The 18,603-nt window shown below is 37.9% G+C and overlaps 1 protein-coding gene across 3 annotated transcripts; it reads right to left on the reverse strand.

Moving 5' to 3' along the window:
- Positions 1-7,062: 7,062 nt before the first annotated feature.
- zgc:65811 (uncharacterized protein LOC393524 homolog) lies at positions 7,063-17,567 on the reverse strand. 3 transcript variants are annotated; one of them, XM_059348319.1, is made up of 10 exons: positions 17,458-17,567; positions 17,114-17,218; positions 14,648-14,753; positions 14,439-14,536; positions 11,411-11,485; positions 11,215-11,316; positions 10,323-10,403; positions 10,059-10,142; positions 9,368-9,590; positions 7,063-8,312 (listed from the first exon to the last, which is right to left on the reverse strand). In XM_059348319.1, the coding sequence occupies exons 2-9, from the start codon at positions 17,177-17,179 to the stop codon at positions 9,375-9,377; spliced, it is 828 nt and encodes a 275-aa protein (XP_059204302.1). In that variant the 5' UTR covers positions 17,180-17,218; positions 17,458-17,567; the 3' UTR covers positions 7,063-8,312; positions 9,368-9,374. The 3 variants fall into 3 exon arrangements, with proteins under 3 accessions (XP_059204302.1, XP_059204303.1, XP_059204301.1); XM_059348320.1 differs by lacking the exon at positions 9,368-9,590; XM_059348318.1 differs by having other exon boundaries at positions 7,063-9,590.
- Between the last annotated feature and the right edge of the window lie 1,036 nt (positions 17,568-18,603).

Raw genomic sequence — 18,603 nt, forward strand, 5'->3', positions numbered from 1 at the left:
CTACAATACTCTCTGTTGAAGTGATTTAATCACTTCATCAAAAATAGTGATGTGTTTAACCTGCCAGGGGCTAGGCAAGCAGCAGGTCAATGTCTTGGCCTTCAGTATCATGTGCCGCCCCCTCCGGCACCTCCAGCCGATTCACTGCTGACTTGCCACCTCCCTACAAAAGCAGGCATGCAGTATGTGTAAGCGTGTGTGTGTGCAGCACAGCTTACTGCACAGAATGTGTCAACATTGTGTGTGTTAACATTATCTTCGCAAGTATAAGCAGCAAATTGAAAAAAGGGGCGGGGGGTGATCTTCATCAGAAGTCTTCACCTCGGTCTGAGGCCATCTTTCTCCAAGCTTTGACAGGAAGGGTGGGCCTAAGCCCGAAACGCTGTTTTTGTGGGGGACAGACCCCAGTTGGTTTGAGCAAGAAAAGATAGAACTATTGCTATTTACAGTGTTTTAGATGCTGCAGTATCTCAGGTTGTTTTTAATTCAGATCCAATTCAATCAATCTTTATTTAAAGTTACTAATGGAATCTAGCTAATTGTCATTCAATCAATCTTAAACCAAAACAGTAAAGATAATTCTATCAAACCCCGGCACTAGCCGGCCATACTGATTAGAATACCTGAGATAGCAGTTGTTTGGGCAGTATATCATTTTAAAGGGGTCTACCTGTGAGGATAAGTTTGTTTCTTTTTATAATGTTGTACTATATTATACAATAGGCAGAAATAAGATAAGCAATTGGACAGAATACCTCACAGGACAGCTATGTTAAATATTTGATTAGTCTCATGAGAACATTTTGTTGTTGTATCTTTAGGGGATATAGAAACTGGGCATTTAGAGAGTTTATAATTTTTTCTTCTCGTTCTCGTTTTCTTCTAGTTACCTCTGCGTCCCAGAATGCATAAGGTTGGTTAAGGGGATCAGCCCCCTCCTCAGACGCCGTCGTCAATACGGGGTCTAAAAGGGGAACCCTCTCTGTAGTAATTGTTGATTGTTGTTTCTGTTCTTGTTTTTTCTAACCACAGAATAGGAGCGACAATTATGATTGTGAGAACCGTCAGGGTGATCAGGCCTGCCCGGGTACCACAACCAAGTCGTGTGAATGGCTTATCACACCTCCTTTGAGGTGTGTCCATCTTTACCCCACTCCTTCTCCTCCTCTTCTCCTTTCTGTGTGTCTGCCTCATCTGCCGGTCTGCTTGCCTGCTCTATTTCCTGTTCAAAGCGCGCTATTTTTACGCCCTTGTTTGTGACTGACACTGGCGTATCAGGGGGCGGAGACTGCACTGTGGCGCACGCCGCCTGGCCGCCAGTCACTGGAAGGGAGTCACAAAGAGTTCTAAAGGTCACAGCTGTGTCCTCATCTGCATCATCAGTTTCTAGGAAACCTGCTACTTTCAGTATTGCTGCTTGAATTTGAGCCTCTGATTTTTTCTGTTTCTGAAGCGTCTTCCTTAGGTTATTGACTTCAGATAACACATGAGCAGCTCCAGCCAGTTTACCCGCAGCAGCTGCGATAAAGCCGATTGGTAACAACGGATTTTGATGTTCATCATTTGATTCTATTGCCATGTTGTTTCGCATCTCATTTAGTTGATCTACCCCAGATCAACTAAACTACCTTATGCCAGATGTGTGTTCTGTCTGTTGCTGTTGTTCATTCGCACGTTTAGTTTTGTATAGTTGTTGGATTTTGGTCTGATTGGTTTTATCATCACTTGTGATGACATAATTTTGTCTCTCATAGATTTTTCTCATCACATCTCCTACTGTATCAGGTTTACAGTTACTCCATTTCAACACCACCTTTTTCTCAGACTTTTTTTTTTTTTTTCAGTCCTCAGTTACAATATGCACAGTGAAAAATTGTCACACACACACTGCCCTTATTGTCTGAAGTGGTCACCCGAAGAGAGCCTAGGGCCAAAACCTCACCGCCGGGGAAATGAGGGGAACTAGTGATTTTGGAAGTTTTCGTCAGGCTTCTACCCTTTCATGCTGACGAAACTTAGCTAGTCTTTCTCCCAAAATCTCCTCTGTTATCCCTTTTACGACGGACTCAGTTGCAGTGTCCTACAGCCCTATCTAAGTCTAATTCCCAGAGATTTTCTCTCTTTACTATCACCACCCACAAGCCCCGTGCAATGGACCCGTGAGTCCTGGAGCTTTCACTTTAGAACACAGGAACCTCCCCACATTCAATATGAAAAACAAAGAATCTGTCCCTGCGTCCTTTTAACCTTTCTTATTTTCTTCCTTTATTTTAATGGGTCCCGGGCCCTCTGACAGCTTCAAGCTGTCCTCACTTATCCTTGACGGATTTTTTTCTAAAATTTACGGCACCATCCACTTTTACGGGAAGTCCTGATCTGTTCCAAATTCGTACACTATTTTTCGGACGCTCATTTATTTGCCCTGTGTGTGAATATGTGATTTTAACATTGCATGTGGCTATATTCAATCACAATTTCTAACAACAACAAAATACTCACAATTTAGAATCTTTCTCCTCCAGACCAGAGGTCTCCGCCCAACATGACAGATAGACCAAAGTCTGGCAGAAATTCAAAAAGATTTTCTGTTTACCTTGTTTGTGGAGCTCCACAACCAAGAAGAATCCGGGTCACGGCACCAATTGTTAGAGCCGGGGGCTCTTAAAGCCTCCCACGCTCACCCGGGTTCTTTTTTCTAAACTTGGTCTTACAAAACACTCAGAATTAAATGAATAAAGTTAACCATTTATTGAAAGAATAATAGCCAAATGCAATGCTCAGCGCTGGCTCTGCAATGTGATCTTGATGGTACCACAAGACAGAGTGATTACAAACTTCCTTAATTTTACATATATCTTCTTGAGTTTGGTCAATTGGGTGGGCTTTTAACGCAATTGGTCAATTTTTGTGTGATGCTTTTCGGTTGCCACCCTTAACCGTGCATCTGGGGATTTGACATCTCCTTGACCTTTCAAAATCTATGTGTGTGTGTGTGTGTGTGTGTGTGTGTGTGTTGTTTGCTGGGACCTTCACATCCTGTCACCCATCCCTAATCTGCATCTCGTCTCCCTTTCCTCCTCTTCTCACCACTGCCAAGGCCTGAGCTGAACTCATCCACAACAATTTCCTGTCTGATACTGTCCCGAATTTGAACTGAATCATGAGTTCATAATTTAGCAACTCAGCCAATCGGAATACATTCTTTATCCTACCAGCTTATTAGCACATAATTGTGTGTCCAATGGCACGCTAGGTATATTAAAAATACACACATATAAACACATACTACAACCTCCGAGAGTTACATTTTACATGTAAACGTCATATTAAGCGGATTTATACTTTTTTTTAACGGCACTTTCTTTGAAATATGTCATTAAGTAATATGGCAGCCATGCTACAAAAGACATTAACTGCAAATGAAATAAATACCTGGTTTTGTTAAAGGCTGTCGTGGCTGTACCTTCAGGTAGTTAAGAGGTAGACAACATCTACAAGTGAAACATTCCCAACGCTGCTTCGTGCTGTTTTCACAAACCCAATGTGCGCCATTTCCCACCTCTTTGTTCTCGCTCAGTATTCTCATTGGCTGAGAGGCGTAACTCAGTCAAAACGAAACTTTGGGAAATTAAATCTACGGACTGTTTGAGTGTTACAGTAAACGGACCCACTGTGAATATGAGGCCTCGTGCGCAGTTCAAACTGAACCGAATATGAATTATGAAAAAATTCAAAACTGCCCAAAATTTTGCATTGAAGTGAATGGGACGGCCGGGGAAAAAAGAGTGAAAAAGAACTTTTTAAATGTCTACTTCTCCGGCATAATTTCACCTAGAGACTCCATTTAAACTTTAAACAGTAGATACAAGTCTTGTGTATCGGTGAATTAATCCACGTTTCGATAGGTCATATCGTTTTTTATCAATCCCTGTTCAATAACCATGATCATTTTTGGAGAAATTCTGAGATTATAATGGGTGTGTAGAGGGAGGGAAAAATTGTCAAAAAATTAATTTGAAAACTGCGCTCCAGCATTCCACTCTACAGAAATAATTTATACATAGAAACGTAGGAAAATTTGTCTTCTCCCTCACAATCCTATAGTTTGGGCGTAGGACGCACAGATGCGCCACCAACATGCACCAACAGCCCCATTGGCTCCCATATTAAAAACGCAGGAAGATTTCTGAAAAAGGGAGATGTAACAGTTTTTTTCATTTTTCTTAAAAAAAAACAAACATATGTAGACATTCAGGAAGAACTCAGGACGCTCAAAGTGAAGTCGGATCAATGATAGGTATTATGGTTTTGCCAAAAATGCTTTCTGTTTGAGGCCAGAAATTCCAGTCTGTCCACCTCTGGCTGCTGTCATTGTTCCGGGACATTGGCAGTTGGTAGCAGTTAATTCTGTTGATTGCTCTGCTCTGATTGCCTTTGATCCTTTGATGTGATTACAGTTACAGATACACACACACACACACAGGTAACTTTATGCGATTTTCGCTACACACACATACACACAAATGCGCATGTAAGCGCGCACACTCCTCCAGATACACGTTTCACACACACACACACACACACACACACACACACACACACACACATTTTGAGGTTAAAGGGCATAGTTTGAAATCACACAGGCAGTAGCCCCCGTGGCCCTTTCAGAATTTCCCCAGAGGAAATTTTCTAGTTGATTAGGGTTGCTTTTGTGTGAATTATGTGACAACAATTTCACAAGAGAGTAGTGATTTTTTTTCTTTCAAGAAGGAAAGGCCGTTCCCTTCAGAAGCTCTGTCGTATAAGACCCATCAGGGGGCGCTAAAGCATTAAAAAACGTCGCAGAGCTATATTTCATTCCTGCTAAAAGCCAGTAACACAATAAACTACAAAGGCAACACAAATAGGCAAGGATGCACAGCATACATCTGGCCAGTAAATTATAGGCTGATACTGGAAAATGTATAGTATGTATTATTCCAATAATTAATTACAGCTGATAGACAGTCAATAATACAAAGCCAAATTGCTTTTGTTGACTTCTCAAAACCCCTTTCCATTTTTTTAATTGTTTTTTTTATTGAAGCAGATTTTAACCAGCTCTGTCACTGCAGCGTGGGCAGTACGTGCAGATTGCTGGTCTGTCTCCACCCCCGCTGGCGAGTCTGCTGGATGATGCAAAAAGTCGTCTGGCTGCAGTGACACGCAGCTGGCAGTTTCCCTTTAAGCAGAACAGTTTACTCTATAGCTTTGGTCATTGTGTTTTATCTGCAGACCAAGCAGCCAAACGCTTTTTGTCTGCGATTTATTCATTAAATTTAAAAACTCAGTATACCTGTAGCTGTATCTTGACAAAATAGAAGAACATCAGCAAGAAAAAACAAACTACCTCTAAAAACTGAATCACAATATTCATATAAGTTCTAAGGCAAAATGCTCTTTAAAAGCCAAAGTATGTTTTGAGATGTTTTCATTTACTTAACTAGAGAAAAAAAATTACATTTAAAGAGGCAGGACTGTTGTTAACTATAGTGATGTCAGCTTTGCTTCGTCAGAGCTTTAAACTATTAAAGCATTCGTGTACATAAACACCTAAACTTTTTAAAGTACAGAAATTTGATGTTATCAGGCATCATAAGTTGTTGTTTTTGGCGCGTTTCCATTAGGGTAAAAAGTGTCCGCTGGGAAAGTTTCAGGCCACGGCCTTTCAAATGGCCGCTCACTCGGTGTGACTCTTTTAACCCATTGATGCCGGGAAAGCATTACCACATTTCTACCATTAAAACCGGGAGCACTGTTGCGTCACTCTACCATTAAGGCCGGGACAGCGGATATGTCATTTTGTAGTATTTGTATTTTTTTCCACTTATTTTTGGCCCCCTGGCCAATGAAATGCATCAGAATACATGCGGGAGTGTCGCAATGCAACATCGGACTTTTCCAGAAATTTGAAATCATGGCAGAAGACGACTATAGCGGAGGAGCTCAGCAGTAAGTGACGGAAGAGATCTGATTAAAACAGCGCCGATGATTTAATTGCTGATCTGGACTTTGAACCCTCGGAACCAATCGACCGGCATTTATGGATGAGGAATATATTTTTAGACGACATATTTTCACCGAAGAACAGATAGATTTGTGGCCATCTGGAGATAATAATAATATTATTAATAATATATTAATATTAATAATAATAATAGGCTAATTGATTGTGATGATGATATAAGAAATCATGACTGTTTATGTCTTATATTACTTTATGCGTCGTTGAGAAAAGTGCAATATATAAAATGTAATATTATTATTATTTATTATTATTATTATTATTATTATGATAATTTTTTTTATTACAGTAGGCTAATGAGAACTATGTCTTGTTCTTCCAGTGGTCATATCATGTTTGCATCTTGCTAATGGGCATGTATTAGTATTATGCATAGGATTTTTTATTCAGTCAAATGTAACATTTGCTGAGTTTGTTGATTTAAAAAAAAACTTTATTGAAGGTTTGGACAAATAAACTCAACTTCGTATGAAAGCCACGGGTATAAGCTCTCAAATACTTTTTGAATTTCATTTTTATCTGCTACAGAGGCTGAAAAATCTATTATTTAGTAGGTGTTGAATTTCCAGAAAAACTTCAGGTTTTAGGGGGTCATTTGAAAATCGCCCATAGGTTTTCCAGGCATTCTTTTCCAGGTGCTTCAGGCCTTAATGGGTTAATAAAAAGTCCCCAGAGGGATTTACAAGACTCCAGAGGTGACAAATCATTTTCAATTGTTTATTATGGATGAAAAAATATATAAATTATTGTTTGTGACTACTCGCTTCTTCGCCGGCTTTTAAAAATGGTGCGTTGTTACAAATAGGGCAACAGAAGAAACATGGCAATGTATGGATAAAAGTGTGATTATCAGCTTTGGCCTCTTGTACATCACAACTCTCACTTTTTTTCTCTTGTAGGTCCAATCAGTGACGTGTGAGCAATGAAATAAACACTTTTGCAAAAAATTCTCGTTTTTCTTTTTTTAATGAATAAAAAAGGTACACAAGTCTTGGCGAAGAGAGGGCAAAACCCTGAATATTTATTTTTAAAAATATGAACATAAAAACAGTATAGTGCAATGCAATCATGAGTACTACAGCGTACAGAAAAAGAACACAAGCAATACACTCTTTCTAAAACATTCACTTCATGAGCTTTAGTTTGGTCACAGAAGCAGCAACAGGAAGAAAAGCAAAGTTGAACTCTAATGTTTGTTAATAGCACGTTGCTTCCCTTTGTGCCGAACCAGTGTTTTACAAAAACTTAGCATGTTTCACAGCTCTGAAGCATGCCACTTGAAATGTTTACAGTTTTAACCGCTTTAAACCGAACCTGCAGAATATTCCCATCACACTTGTATGGAGTGCACAATTGTGTATAGACGATTAAATGGATTAAGATTAATTAAAGATTAAATGGAATGTTTTCCAACATTGCAGCAAAGGACAAATGCCTCTGGTACCGTAACGTGACACCTCTGTAGCATAAAAATGTACTGACCAGGAACATGAACTGTCCCGTCATGACAACCTCACATAAACAGCTTAAATGGATTTTAAAGCAAATGATCCCTTTTGCATTTATATATATATTCATCATTCAAACAGTAAAATTTGCCACTGGCTCAGTGTGTATAACTGTTAACTCCTCCACATGATGGCAATAGACAAAAGCAAAAAACTTTGAACATGTAACAGACATGTGGAAGTTGCATTAAACACTCTCTCCCTAACACTGTTATTAAACGGACGTGTTGTTCTCCTCCTCAGATTACTTATCTTATGCCCACAATGATGAAGAGGCCTGTCAAGCTGGAACGCACTTGCTGTCTAGCTGTGACAGTTTCCAGCTCAATGAATAATAGCCAATTATAAGCGACATCCATTTCCCCCAAGAGTTGGTTCATGATTATTTTAAAAAAAACCAGAAAATATTGATGGTTGTCGACAGCTCTGAACAAAGCAGGGGTTTGTTTTTTCCTGCTCGCAATTGGTCAAATTATCAGCACAGTGTGACGTTTTCGGATATTAATTAAAAGTTCTAGTTCAGTTCTAAAACTAGTGTAATCAGTAGTTCACACAGCGAAAAATCTGTAAACATTTTTCTGCTGGTTGAGCTTGAATTCCAGCGATGGTCTTCGTTGAGGAGGGTTAGGGTCCAAAACCGAATCCTCTTGTTAGTAAACAGTGGAATAGTATGCAGTCATCTGCTGCTGGTTCTTCTTGGTCTGTTTCAGGAGGATAATGCTGCAGACCAGGGCAGTAATCTGTCATGCAGACACAGAAGGAGGAGGGGAAGTAAAGAGCAGGAATGGAACAAAGAGCTGTGCGGTGCGGTGACCAACCTGCCTCCAGCTCCCTATCACCTCCAGGATTAGAACCAGCCGCAGAATGAGTTAGTGTGAGGGCAGAACCAACTCATGCTACCAATTTGCATGCAGCCCCACAAAATGCAAAATGGAAAGAGGATCAAGTAGACAAAGGAAAAACCCAACCCTGGAAATGTTTTTCTTGCAGATTAAATACAGGGTTTGTACAGCTTTTTAAGATAAAAAATGGAGCCCTTTTTAAATACCTAAATCACGAATTCCCACACCATCAAAGTCTTCTTCCACATATAAATTGTGACGATAACCAAAATTGCAGAAAATGTGCTTTACGGAATTAATACCTACAGCAATCAATGTATAGTTACTTTGTCTATTTTTCCAGGTGTTCATATTAACTTACTTATTGTCAATTTATTAACTGTGTGTTTCGATTAGATTAGATCAAATTAGATTTTTTTTATGAATAACCACAGGTGATTGTGTACATGAAAACACCAGACTTTATTTAAAGGATTATATACAAATACAAGCATGTTCCCAACCCTGAAATCAAAATTTCAGGACTTTGTACGAACACTGTATAATTTTTTTTAAATGATTTGTTGGGAAGCTACAAAGAGAAAATTAGCTTTTTCATTGTTTTTATGTAGATTAGTGATGTATAACTATTGGAAAAGTGCAAAACCATGAGCTTAATAAGAACATATTGCTATTTTGTCTGCTGTCATTAATAGAATAATCTGTGGGAATAAAAATTAAAAAGGAAAAAGGCCAACAACACAACAGCCCCCATAGATGTAGTGCTGCGGTGGTCTTTAGGTCTTTTTGGGTGGATTTTTCCTTTTTAAAGCTGGGAGCTGAAGACACGCAGCAGTGACCATGCAGAGAAGATGTGTTCAGCAGAAGAGCAAATTAACTAAATAATAAATTCTCTATGCCAGAGCGCTGTGAAATACAATCAAGGCAGCATGACAGTGAGAGTGGAAACCTACAAGAGCGCTAAGGCTGAGCTACAGGGATGTTGGCCACAGAGAGAGGAGTGAAGACCACCGGGTTCGGGTCTGGGTATGGGTACGAAGTGGAGAGAAATTCAGGCTGAGGTGGTTGAGGGTTAGCCAGGACAGAAGTGGAGTGAGTCAGGATGATGTACTGAGGAGATGCGGCCAACTGACGGATCTTTGAACTGAGGATGGAGCTGCAAATCAGAGCTATGATCTTTGGGAACCAATGATGGGGAGAATGAAAGGGTAGAGAGAAAAAAGGATTTTTTTTTTGTAGAGCAAGACAGGGGAGGAGTATTGATTAAAAGAAACACAGGGGTGCAGAGGGATTAGAACATGGTTATTTACTTTATGAATAACAGGAGCAAAGGACACAAAAATAAGTGTCTATAGGTAAGAAACTGAACAGGGCTGGTATACTTTCCTTCTGGTCCCCACATCAGTCAATCTGTGCCCTCACTACTGTGTTCTCATTGTAATTTGATGCTAATTAAACGCTGGATAGTTTACACTTTGTACTGTGTTATATGCAGCTAAGACCGCATGGCTCATTGATTTGGGTTTTTGTTTGGTAAGTGATCAATTTGTAACCAGCCTGTTTATTTTGATTTTGATTGATTGTTATAACATTAACATCTTTTACTGTCGAAGTGTAGAAATGTGCAGTAACAGATTTGCTTACCAAAAGAGCTCCAGTTCCAACAAAGATTCCCATCACCAGTGGTGCTTTTCTGTTAAAGACGTCTACGATGGTGGTGATACAGCTCTGTAAGAGGAGAGGAGAGACAGGATGGACTGTTAGCGCCCTCTATACTGTGGCTAAGGCAGAGTCTACAGAAGACAGCAGAGGAGTGGTTCATTTATCGTCAGTTTTACACTAAAGTCACCCTACAAAATCAGATAATAAGCAACATAAACCAACTTGTTTTTCTTGGCAGCAACTTACCGCAGTCCAGAACGATTGGTTGGGACAGGTCTGTTTAGCCACCTCCACCACCACTATCCCGGTCGCTCCACAGCACTGAAGCTAAAGAGGAGAGAGGTCATTAACAACACTCAAACTTATTTTAATGAGAAGCAGAACCTCACATGGAACATTAAGGCTCCCTATCTATGATATAGAGTGTCCAATATTAAATACATACATTAAAAACCTGTAAATAATGAACCTTTGATAAAATTAAACATTTGCAGAGAAACTGGACATTCCTGTGAAATTAAAGATTTGCAGGGAATTGATATGAATATCTAAACAATCATAAAATATATTTTTTTTAAACTTGTGAAAATGTTAATAAAAATAAAATAAAAAGAAAACCGACTTGAAAAAGAGGATTTTGAAATAAATAAGTACCCAATAATTTCAGTTTTGACGAAATAGCATTTCATAATAATGCCATGAATTTCAGTTTTTTTTCCAGTTAAGTAACAAATTATTATTTTTAAATGTACAGAATTTTATATTCTCATTTATTTTTTTCATCATGTTTTTTTTATATTGAACACCTTCAGGTTTCATATAAAAATTTTAAACTGAAAAATTTAATTTCATTACACAAGTTGCAAAAGCATCAAAAACAACATTTTTTTGTGTTTAACTGTGTTTTTTATCAAATAGCAAAGATGTGCGCTTGAGTCGTTATGACTTTGACTCAACTTGGAAGATAAAGACTTGACTAGAGGCTCGGTTAAGTGTTAATATTAAATATAAATAAAAAACATTAAGTTGTTTGAGTTGTCCAAGAAAAAATGACCTGGAACTGGCATGAGCCTTTGACCCACTGACTTGACTGACAAGTCTGTGGAATAGTGGTGAAGGAAAGAGAGTTAGTGCTCACGCTGGTGTGGATGAATGTGAGAGTGGCACCAATGACTGGGTCTCCGTTGATCCCATACAGAGTATACATGCTGGTGTAGAACTCTGCAATCTTTCGTCCAACCTTCATAATGAAAAACAAACATCATAAATAAATCATGTATCTTTTCTTAATCCTATTGTTGTGTTCTTTCCCTTCTTTTCCAATTGTTTCTTACTTCATCCTTATTGGAATAAGCCATAATTCCAACGACAACTTCAGCCATCGCCAGAATAGTCAGCAGGACGGAGAACTGAAAGGAGAAGAAGGTAAATAAAGGTAATTACAACATCTGAATGGTACAAGTTAATACAGGAGCATCTCAATAAATTTGAACATCATAGAAAAGTTTATGATTCCACCAAATAATTTACAAGAAGAAAACTGTCAAAATGTGATGCCTTATACTGTATAAAGCATAGAGAATAATAGAACCAGATAATAGAACCATTATGCTCCTTTACAACAATTCATTAAAATATGCAATAATTAAGATAAAATAGTGGCACGAGAGGCACCAAATTTAGGCTTTTAGGGCCAAAATTTTCTTTGGGGAGCATGCAACCAGACCCCCCTACTTTGTTCGGGCCCCTCCATTATAGTCTCACAAAATCCTGTGGGAAACACTGGTTCTAAACTTTGTTTTGTAGTCGAGTGTCTTTCTAAATTGCTAATTGATATTTACACATGCACACCATCCAGGGGACAAATAACCCTTTACCCTTGCTGCTGAAAAAATCCTAGAGGAAACACTGTAAATGTGCATCAAAACAACGATACGCAGATTTAATATAATGTATGCTTTTTAGTGGTTGGAATGCTTAACATTGCACTTCATAAAAGTACTTGGGGAAAAAAATATATAAAGAGTAATATTTCACCTCTTTCATAAAGAACCTATAAAGGTTGGCTATCTTGAAAGGTAATCTATTCATTTCATGGCCACTGAGCCATATAACTCATAAAGCTCTTGATTGAGTGTAATAAGTAGTGATTTAAAGCTTCTACCACTTCATAAAACATGGAGACAGTTTAATGAGTCATAATAAAAGTTCATTCCCTATTGATTAGTCGCCTAGAGCTTATGATCAGCTTCATATTCACAAACGGAAATAAACACTCTTCGTGCTGCATTACATTTCTTTGTTGTAAATCAGAGTTTTCAACTGTGTCACAGTCTGTTTCTTTCTCCAGCACACAGGCCCTGTCAGCCCCCGCCTCTGTGCTATGTAACAGTTCAGGAATGCTACTGAACTTTCATACAAGGACAGAAAAATAAAACCATAAAGTCCTATTAAACAGGCACTAATCACAGGTAATTTAACTATACTGTTTTTATTGCAATTTTTTATTACTGTGTTTATTTTGCAACATATTTAACCCCATTGTTGTAGTTAAATAACTAATATTTAATTATTCATACCAACATTGTTGAGGATATGATTTTGCACACCAGGCTCAGTCTTTGCACATAAATGAGCATAAATCTTGTCATTTGCAGAAAAGAAGAAGAAGGAAATGCCACATCAAGTCAAAGATCAGAAGTGCAGATATCCATAGATTCCTTGAGCTCGCCAGAGGCAGAGCTGTGAGCAACTAAAGGATCTTTTTACATTTGCTTGTCTTCCCTTACATCAACTAGTGTCCTGCTAGGGTTTGGCAACATGAAATTGAGAGGGTTTCGATACTTTGCGGTTAGAAATCAACGGAAAATATGTGTCTGCAGCTTTCAGGAAGTAAAGTTTTGACATTCAAGCACAAGAATGAGATAACCAGAACTTGAAGGGATAAAGTGACAATGAAAATTAAAAGGGTTGACCTGAGGGAGAGACTTATTCACAGGTAGCCCGTTATAGGGCCATCAATGAAATACAAGATATTACTTTTTTTCAAAATGTTTCATTTTGTTGTTGCAAATCAAGGTCAATTGGGTTATTATTTATTATTATACTGATTGGTCAGATGCCATGGTGTCACGATCTATGACGTAGCCTGGGAGAAATCTATGACCTCATTTTAGATGTACGCTGAAGTTGGCAGATAAAGGGTTAAATCTGTAATAATCCGCAACTACATGAGCTACAATGAACTACAAGAGGCAACTTAGAAACAGAAATGTGAGTTAATCTGTGCTGCTGCTCTTCTCTACTAGGTAACAGTTGAACACTTTGCTTTGAATACAAATAGACTTCTGTCCAAAGAAAGCGGTTCATCAGTCTTCTTTAAGAACCCCACCTCAATTATTTATTACTTGCTAGTCGTAAAATTGTACGCAGGACCTTTCAACTCAATAAACTTGTGTCTGTTCTGTGTAAGATAAAGTCAACTTAGAATCACACATGAACAAGTAGTCTAGTGGCTTCCTGTTTGTCCTCCTGGTTCTGCATTTTATACTACAGGCATACATATTAGGCATACATTTGCTGCTTTCAGTCTGGTTCATGTTCATGTCAGTCATTTTTTCATAGATTACATTTTCCCCCAATTCTTGTGTAACAAAATATATATAAGAAATTCAACTCAGATTTTATTATTATTTTCTTATGATTTATGTCATTATAACTGTGTTATACTGCACATATCTTATTCTCCCTTCTTCTAGCCATGATTGTGTTGTTTCCATTGAGGTGCAGGACTTTTATATATTGCAGTGGAAAAATGTTTGAGTAAAATGTGACAGGAAGAAAAACCCTGAAACTGTTTGTGGTTCAACTCCCCCCATACCACATCCTATTTATCACTGCAGCATATCTCTATCTTGCAGATGTGATTTATACATCTTTGACTGTAGGACCAGGATGGAGGCCAGGTGGGCAGAGCACTCAGTCTGTTGACAGGAACTTGATTTGATCATGCAAAACACCTTTTGTAGCTCGTTGACACTTCATTACTTTTGACGCAGAGAGAGAGAGAGAGAGAGAGGTATTTCCAGATAATGTAAAACTGATCCTTAAGTTCATTGTCAAATTTACTGTTTCTATTATTTTGTCCATTTTTGTTCATGCAACGGACAAAACTGAACATCAGCTCTGTCCTCAAATGAAAGTTTTTATCTCAAAGCTTTTTCAGATAAACACAAAGTCAGTTTTCCACTCTATGAGTAGTTACAGTGTGTCCATTGTGTTAGAAAGCCTATTCACACAACAGGAGAAAAACTTGTCTGTAACCCTGCTGTATAAGGAAGTTACTGTGTTAAAATGTCTCACCACTTGCAGAGAACATCTTTTCTCATTGCAGGCACCGTAGTCTCCAAATATCACCACGATCAGCATCACTGCGCCAAGAGCTATCAGTACCGTCACAGCTAATAATAATGAAAAGAGAGAGGAATTTAATGTGCATCAGAGGCTAAATATCTTCATGCATTTTGGAGAAATTGGAGAAAAAACACAGATTGCGTTACAGTTGCACTCACCTGTAACAAAAACAGTGGAGTTGAGTGCTTCTATTTCAAAGATGCCTCTGGTGCCGTCGCTGAACCTCAGCCACAGGCCCAGACCCAGAAAGGCAAACCCCACCACCTGCAAAACCACAGGAATAGCAATAAAGCCACAGCTCAATGTGCAGGACACCAACGTTCCTGTTACATGGTTTCACATCTTTAAATCTGTAACTTTCTAGTCACAGCTGAGGAATATATGAAGGCGAGTTTTTATTTACATTGTTTGTAGAGTTGTCCTGTGTTTGTGGAAGACTTGCAAATATGGTAGGGCGTTTGGGCAAGTTCCCCCATGAAAAAGCTTAATTTTTCAGTTAAAAACATGACATTTTACATAATTTTGGACCATTATCATTACCAAATCAGGTAAGCAAAAAATGGAAAAGCTAGGGCAGATAATGAATAAATAGCAACCAAAATCTGTCAAATGTCATTTAGTTAGTTTTGTGTGCCCAGAACAGGTTTGGTGCTGTGCCCAGGCATTATAATGGCAGGGAAAACCCTGGTGTAAAAGAACAGGTGGCATGTAGGTGAACAGACATGCCACACAAAAATATTCTTTGAGAGAACAAAGTGCAGAATGAGACAAACGGTGAGACAGCTAGGTAAACACCTGTCAAGCAACCAAAATACACTGAGACACAATGCACCAGTTTAATAGACCACACACATGAAAGCCACAGCAGAGTAAAATACTTTATAATAAATGGTTGTTTTGTACACATAGATGATTATGTGTAAGTGTTTGTCATTTGTAAAAACACTTTTTGTGTTTGGATCTCAAAAGAGCATATCAAAAATGACTTCATTCCAAGAAGGAATGAATGTGTATTATTCAACCCACAAATGCAGATTGAACTAATTTCTTTACTTTTACTTTTTTTTTTTTTTTTTTACAAATTTCAAACAATATAGCTACTGATCGTCATCTATTTGGACAAATAATGTCACGTTTATTTAAATACCAACTTACAAGATATGGGTAGGGATTATTGTGTTTATAGACAGCAAAATAAATTTATAAATCAAGGAATATTTATGAATCACCGTGTGTGTGTGTGTTAACTAGGGTTCCTGCACTGTGACCAGAGGCAACATCAAGCACTTTCAGTTTGCATTTTTAGGACTTTCCTGTACCTCAGCTGTGTTAACTAATACATATACATACAGTATATTGATTATTTCACTCCATCACATTAATAAGGGCTGTCAATCTGCACATCTGCAACAACATAAATTGTTTTTAAAGGATTTTTCAGCACTGGTACAAACCCTGATTTGCAAATAATTTTGAGATGTTTTTATCTGTGGTTATAATAGAGTATATATGAATTAGTGCCATCTCTCTTTTGGTTTCCTTTAATGTTGTTGGGTTTGAGTGAGACAGTAGAGGCATGTGTTGTTCATGCCAAGACGTGAAAGTAGTAGGTGACCTAAATTGGCATTCAGCTGAAACGAAACCTAATGTGAGCCAACTGAACAACATTAACAGAGCCAGACAGACTTATCTGTTGACATCATCGACTGTATAAAATACATACATTATAGGCTGATATTGGCCTGTTGGTATCTGTGTATATGCTGTCTGATATGTGAAGTTATAAAAACATTATTACACAATATATAATGCAGAAATAGTGTTAGTTTAAACAGTCAGCAAGTGACTGACACTGAACAGTAATGATGTTTATTTAGCTCTTTATTTTATTCCTATTTATTCTTTATTTTCTCACTTCTCATTTATAGAATTGGCTGACCATGTAAACCATTGCTTGTATAATGTATACCAATGTTAAATATATATGTATATATATATATATATATATATATATATATATATATATTGTCACACTGTTTAAAACAATCGCCTAAGTGGTTTTTTGTCAAAATAGTTTTTTTTGCCTAAATCATCTCCTCATGACGCCGGCCACCTATGGTAAAATCGCCTACATCCTCAGATTGTGTTATTTTACCCCTTTAAGATAATGGCCTATGTCAAGTGTGTGACTTAAGCAGATTTATTATGCCTAAGTCAAAATAAAATGTGACTTAGGCAATTTTTTTGAACATGCCTTTGTGACTTAAGCAAGATATGGTAACAGTGGTAAGTTACATCATTTATGCATAGTGTTATTACTATGCCAATAAGTTTTTGTTTGAGAAAGTAGCTGAAAATTCCAGCTTAAAAATATACTATATCGGCCAGCATGTCACCTATCGGTGAATATTTTCCACTCGAAAATCATTATTGGCGTCTCATATCGGTCGGACTCTACATTACACACTGACACTACATACTTTAAATACAAATGAACTATTTTGGCTTTTCCCCCATGATACCTTACAACAAAAACAACAGACATTATAGTCACTTAGGGGGGAAATGAGAGGTGTTTTTCTGTATATTTTCTACTACGCAGTTTGAATTTATGACAGCCTTACCGCGAAGATGATGTTGAAGATGAAGAGGGTGTATTTGCAGAAAAGGCCACATCCGTCCAGAGCCATGGTGACCAGCTTGTCTTTTCCTGCGTGTACTCGTGAAGTCTGAAAGGTGTAAACGACTTATTAGCACATAATTGTGTGTCCAATGGCACGCTACGTATATTAAAAATACACACATATAAACACATATGCATGAAACCTCCGAGAGTTATATTTTATATGTAAACGTCATATTAAGCGGATTTAAACGTTTTTTTTTAACGGCGCTTTCTTTGAAATATGTCATTAAGTAATATGGCAGCCATGCTACAAAAGACATTAACTGCAAATGCAATAAATACCTGGTTTTGTTAAAGGCTGTCGCGGCTGTACCTTCAGGTAGTTAAGAGGTAGACAACATCTACAAGTGAAACATTCCCAACGCTGCTTCGTGCTGTTTTCACAGACCCAATGTGCGCCATTTCCCACCTCTTTGTTCTCGCTCAGTATTCTCATTGGCTGAGAGGCGTAACTGACATAAGGTAGGGCCAATGAGCAGGCGGTGACGTACATAAGGGGCGGGGCCAGGTTAACATCAAAGTCAAAACGAAACTTTGGGAAATGAAAGCTACGCACTGTTTGAGTGTTACAGTAAACGGACCCACTGTGAATATGAGGCATTGTGAGCAGTTCAAATTGATTTGATGTGGCATAAATACAGGAATTCAGAGATAAATGTAGGGTCAAACAGAACATTGAAGCCAATTGTGGTACTTTATCATGCAGAAAATATGCCTATATAATAACAAGAGGACGCTACTTGATATTTTTTATTTTCATAAATGTGAAACTTAAACCCCAGATAAGAACAAAGGAAAGGAAATGTGCTCACCCATCTTCTCTCCCTCCCCCTCTCACTTCCACCTAACCCACAAGTTACACAGTACAGTAAGTACACCAATCAACAGGATGCATTGTACTGATGCAATGCAGAATTGTTTGTGTAAGAATCGTCCTTCTATCTCAAAGACTAGTGCCATCATGCAAATGCTGTACTCCTGGCTTTGTTGATTTACATATTCTGTGAATAGGATGTGAAATGTAAAACTTCTTAGAGGACAAGAAAGAAAGAAAACACCGGAAAAGACTACCTAAGTGTTACTTTAAGAATTTGTTGTGATCTCTGCTGTATTTCTGTGAAGAAAATATGTTGCCAAGTAAAATACTGGGACACCAAACCTTTTGGCTTAATTGAGGGACAAAAAAAGTTTTAATCAGTTTGGATATACTACATAGATAGATAGATAGATAGATAGATAGATAGATAGATAGATAGATAGATAGATAGATAGATAGATAGATAGATAGATCAGTTAAGAAATATTGAACATTAAAGGGTAATCAACCAAATTTCACATCATGTTTTTTGAAAACCACCTATGAATTTACAAAATAAATGAGATCATGAACACATTTCAGTAATATCTATACCCTTCTGGACAGATTCT

Source organism: Centropristis striata, chromosome 13 (assembly GCF_030273125.1).
Source record: "Centropristis striata isolate RG_2023a ecotype Rhode Island chromosome 13, C.striata_1.0, whole genome shotgun sequence".
In the NCBI taxonomy this organism is placed as follows: Eukaryota; Metazoa; Chordata; class Actinopteri; order Perciformes; family Serranidae; genus Centropristis; species Centropristis striata.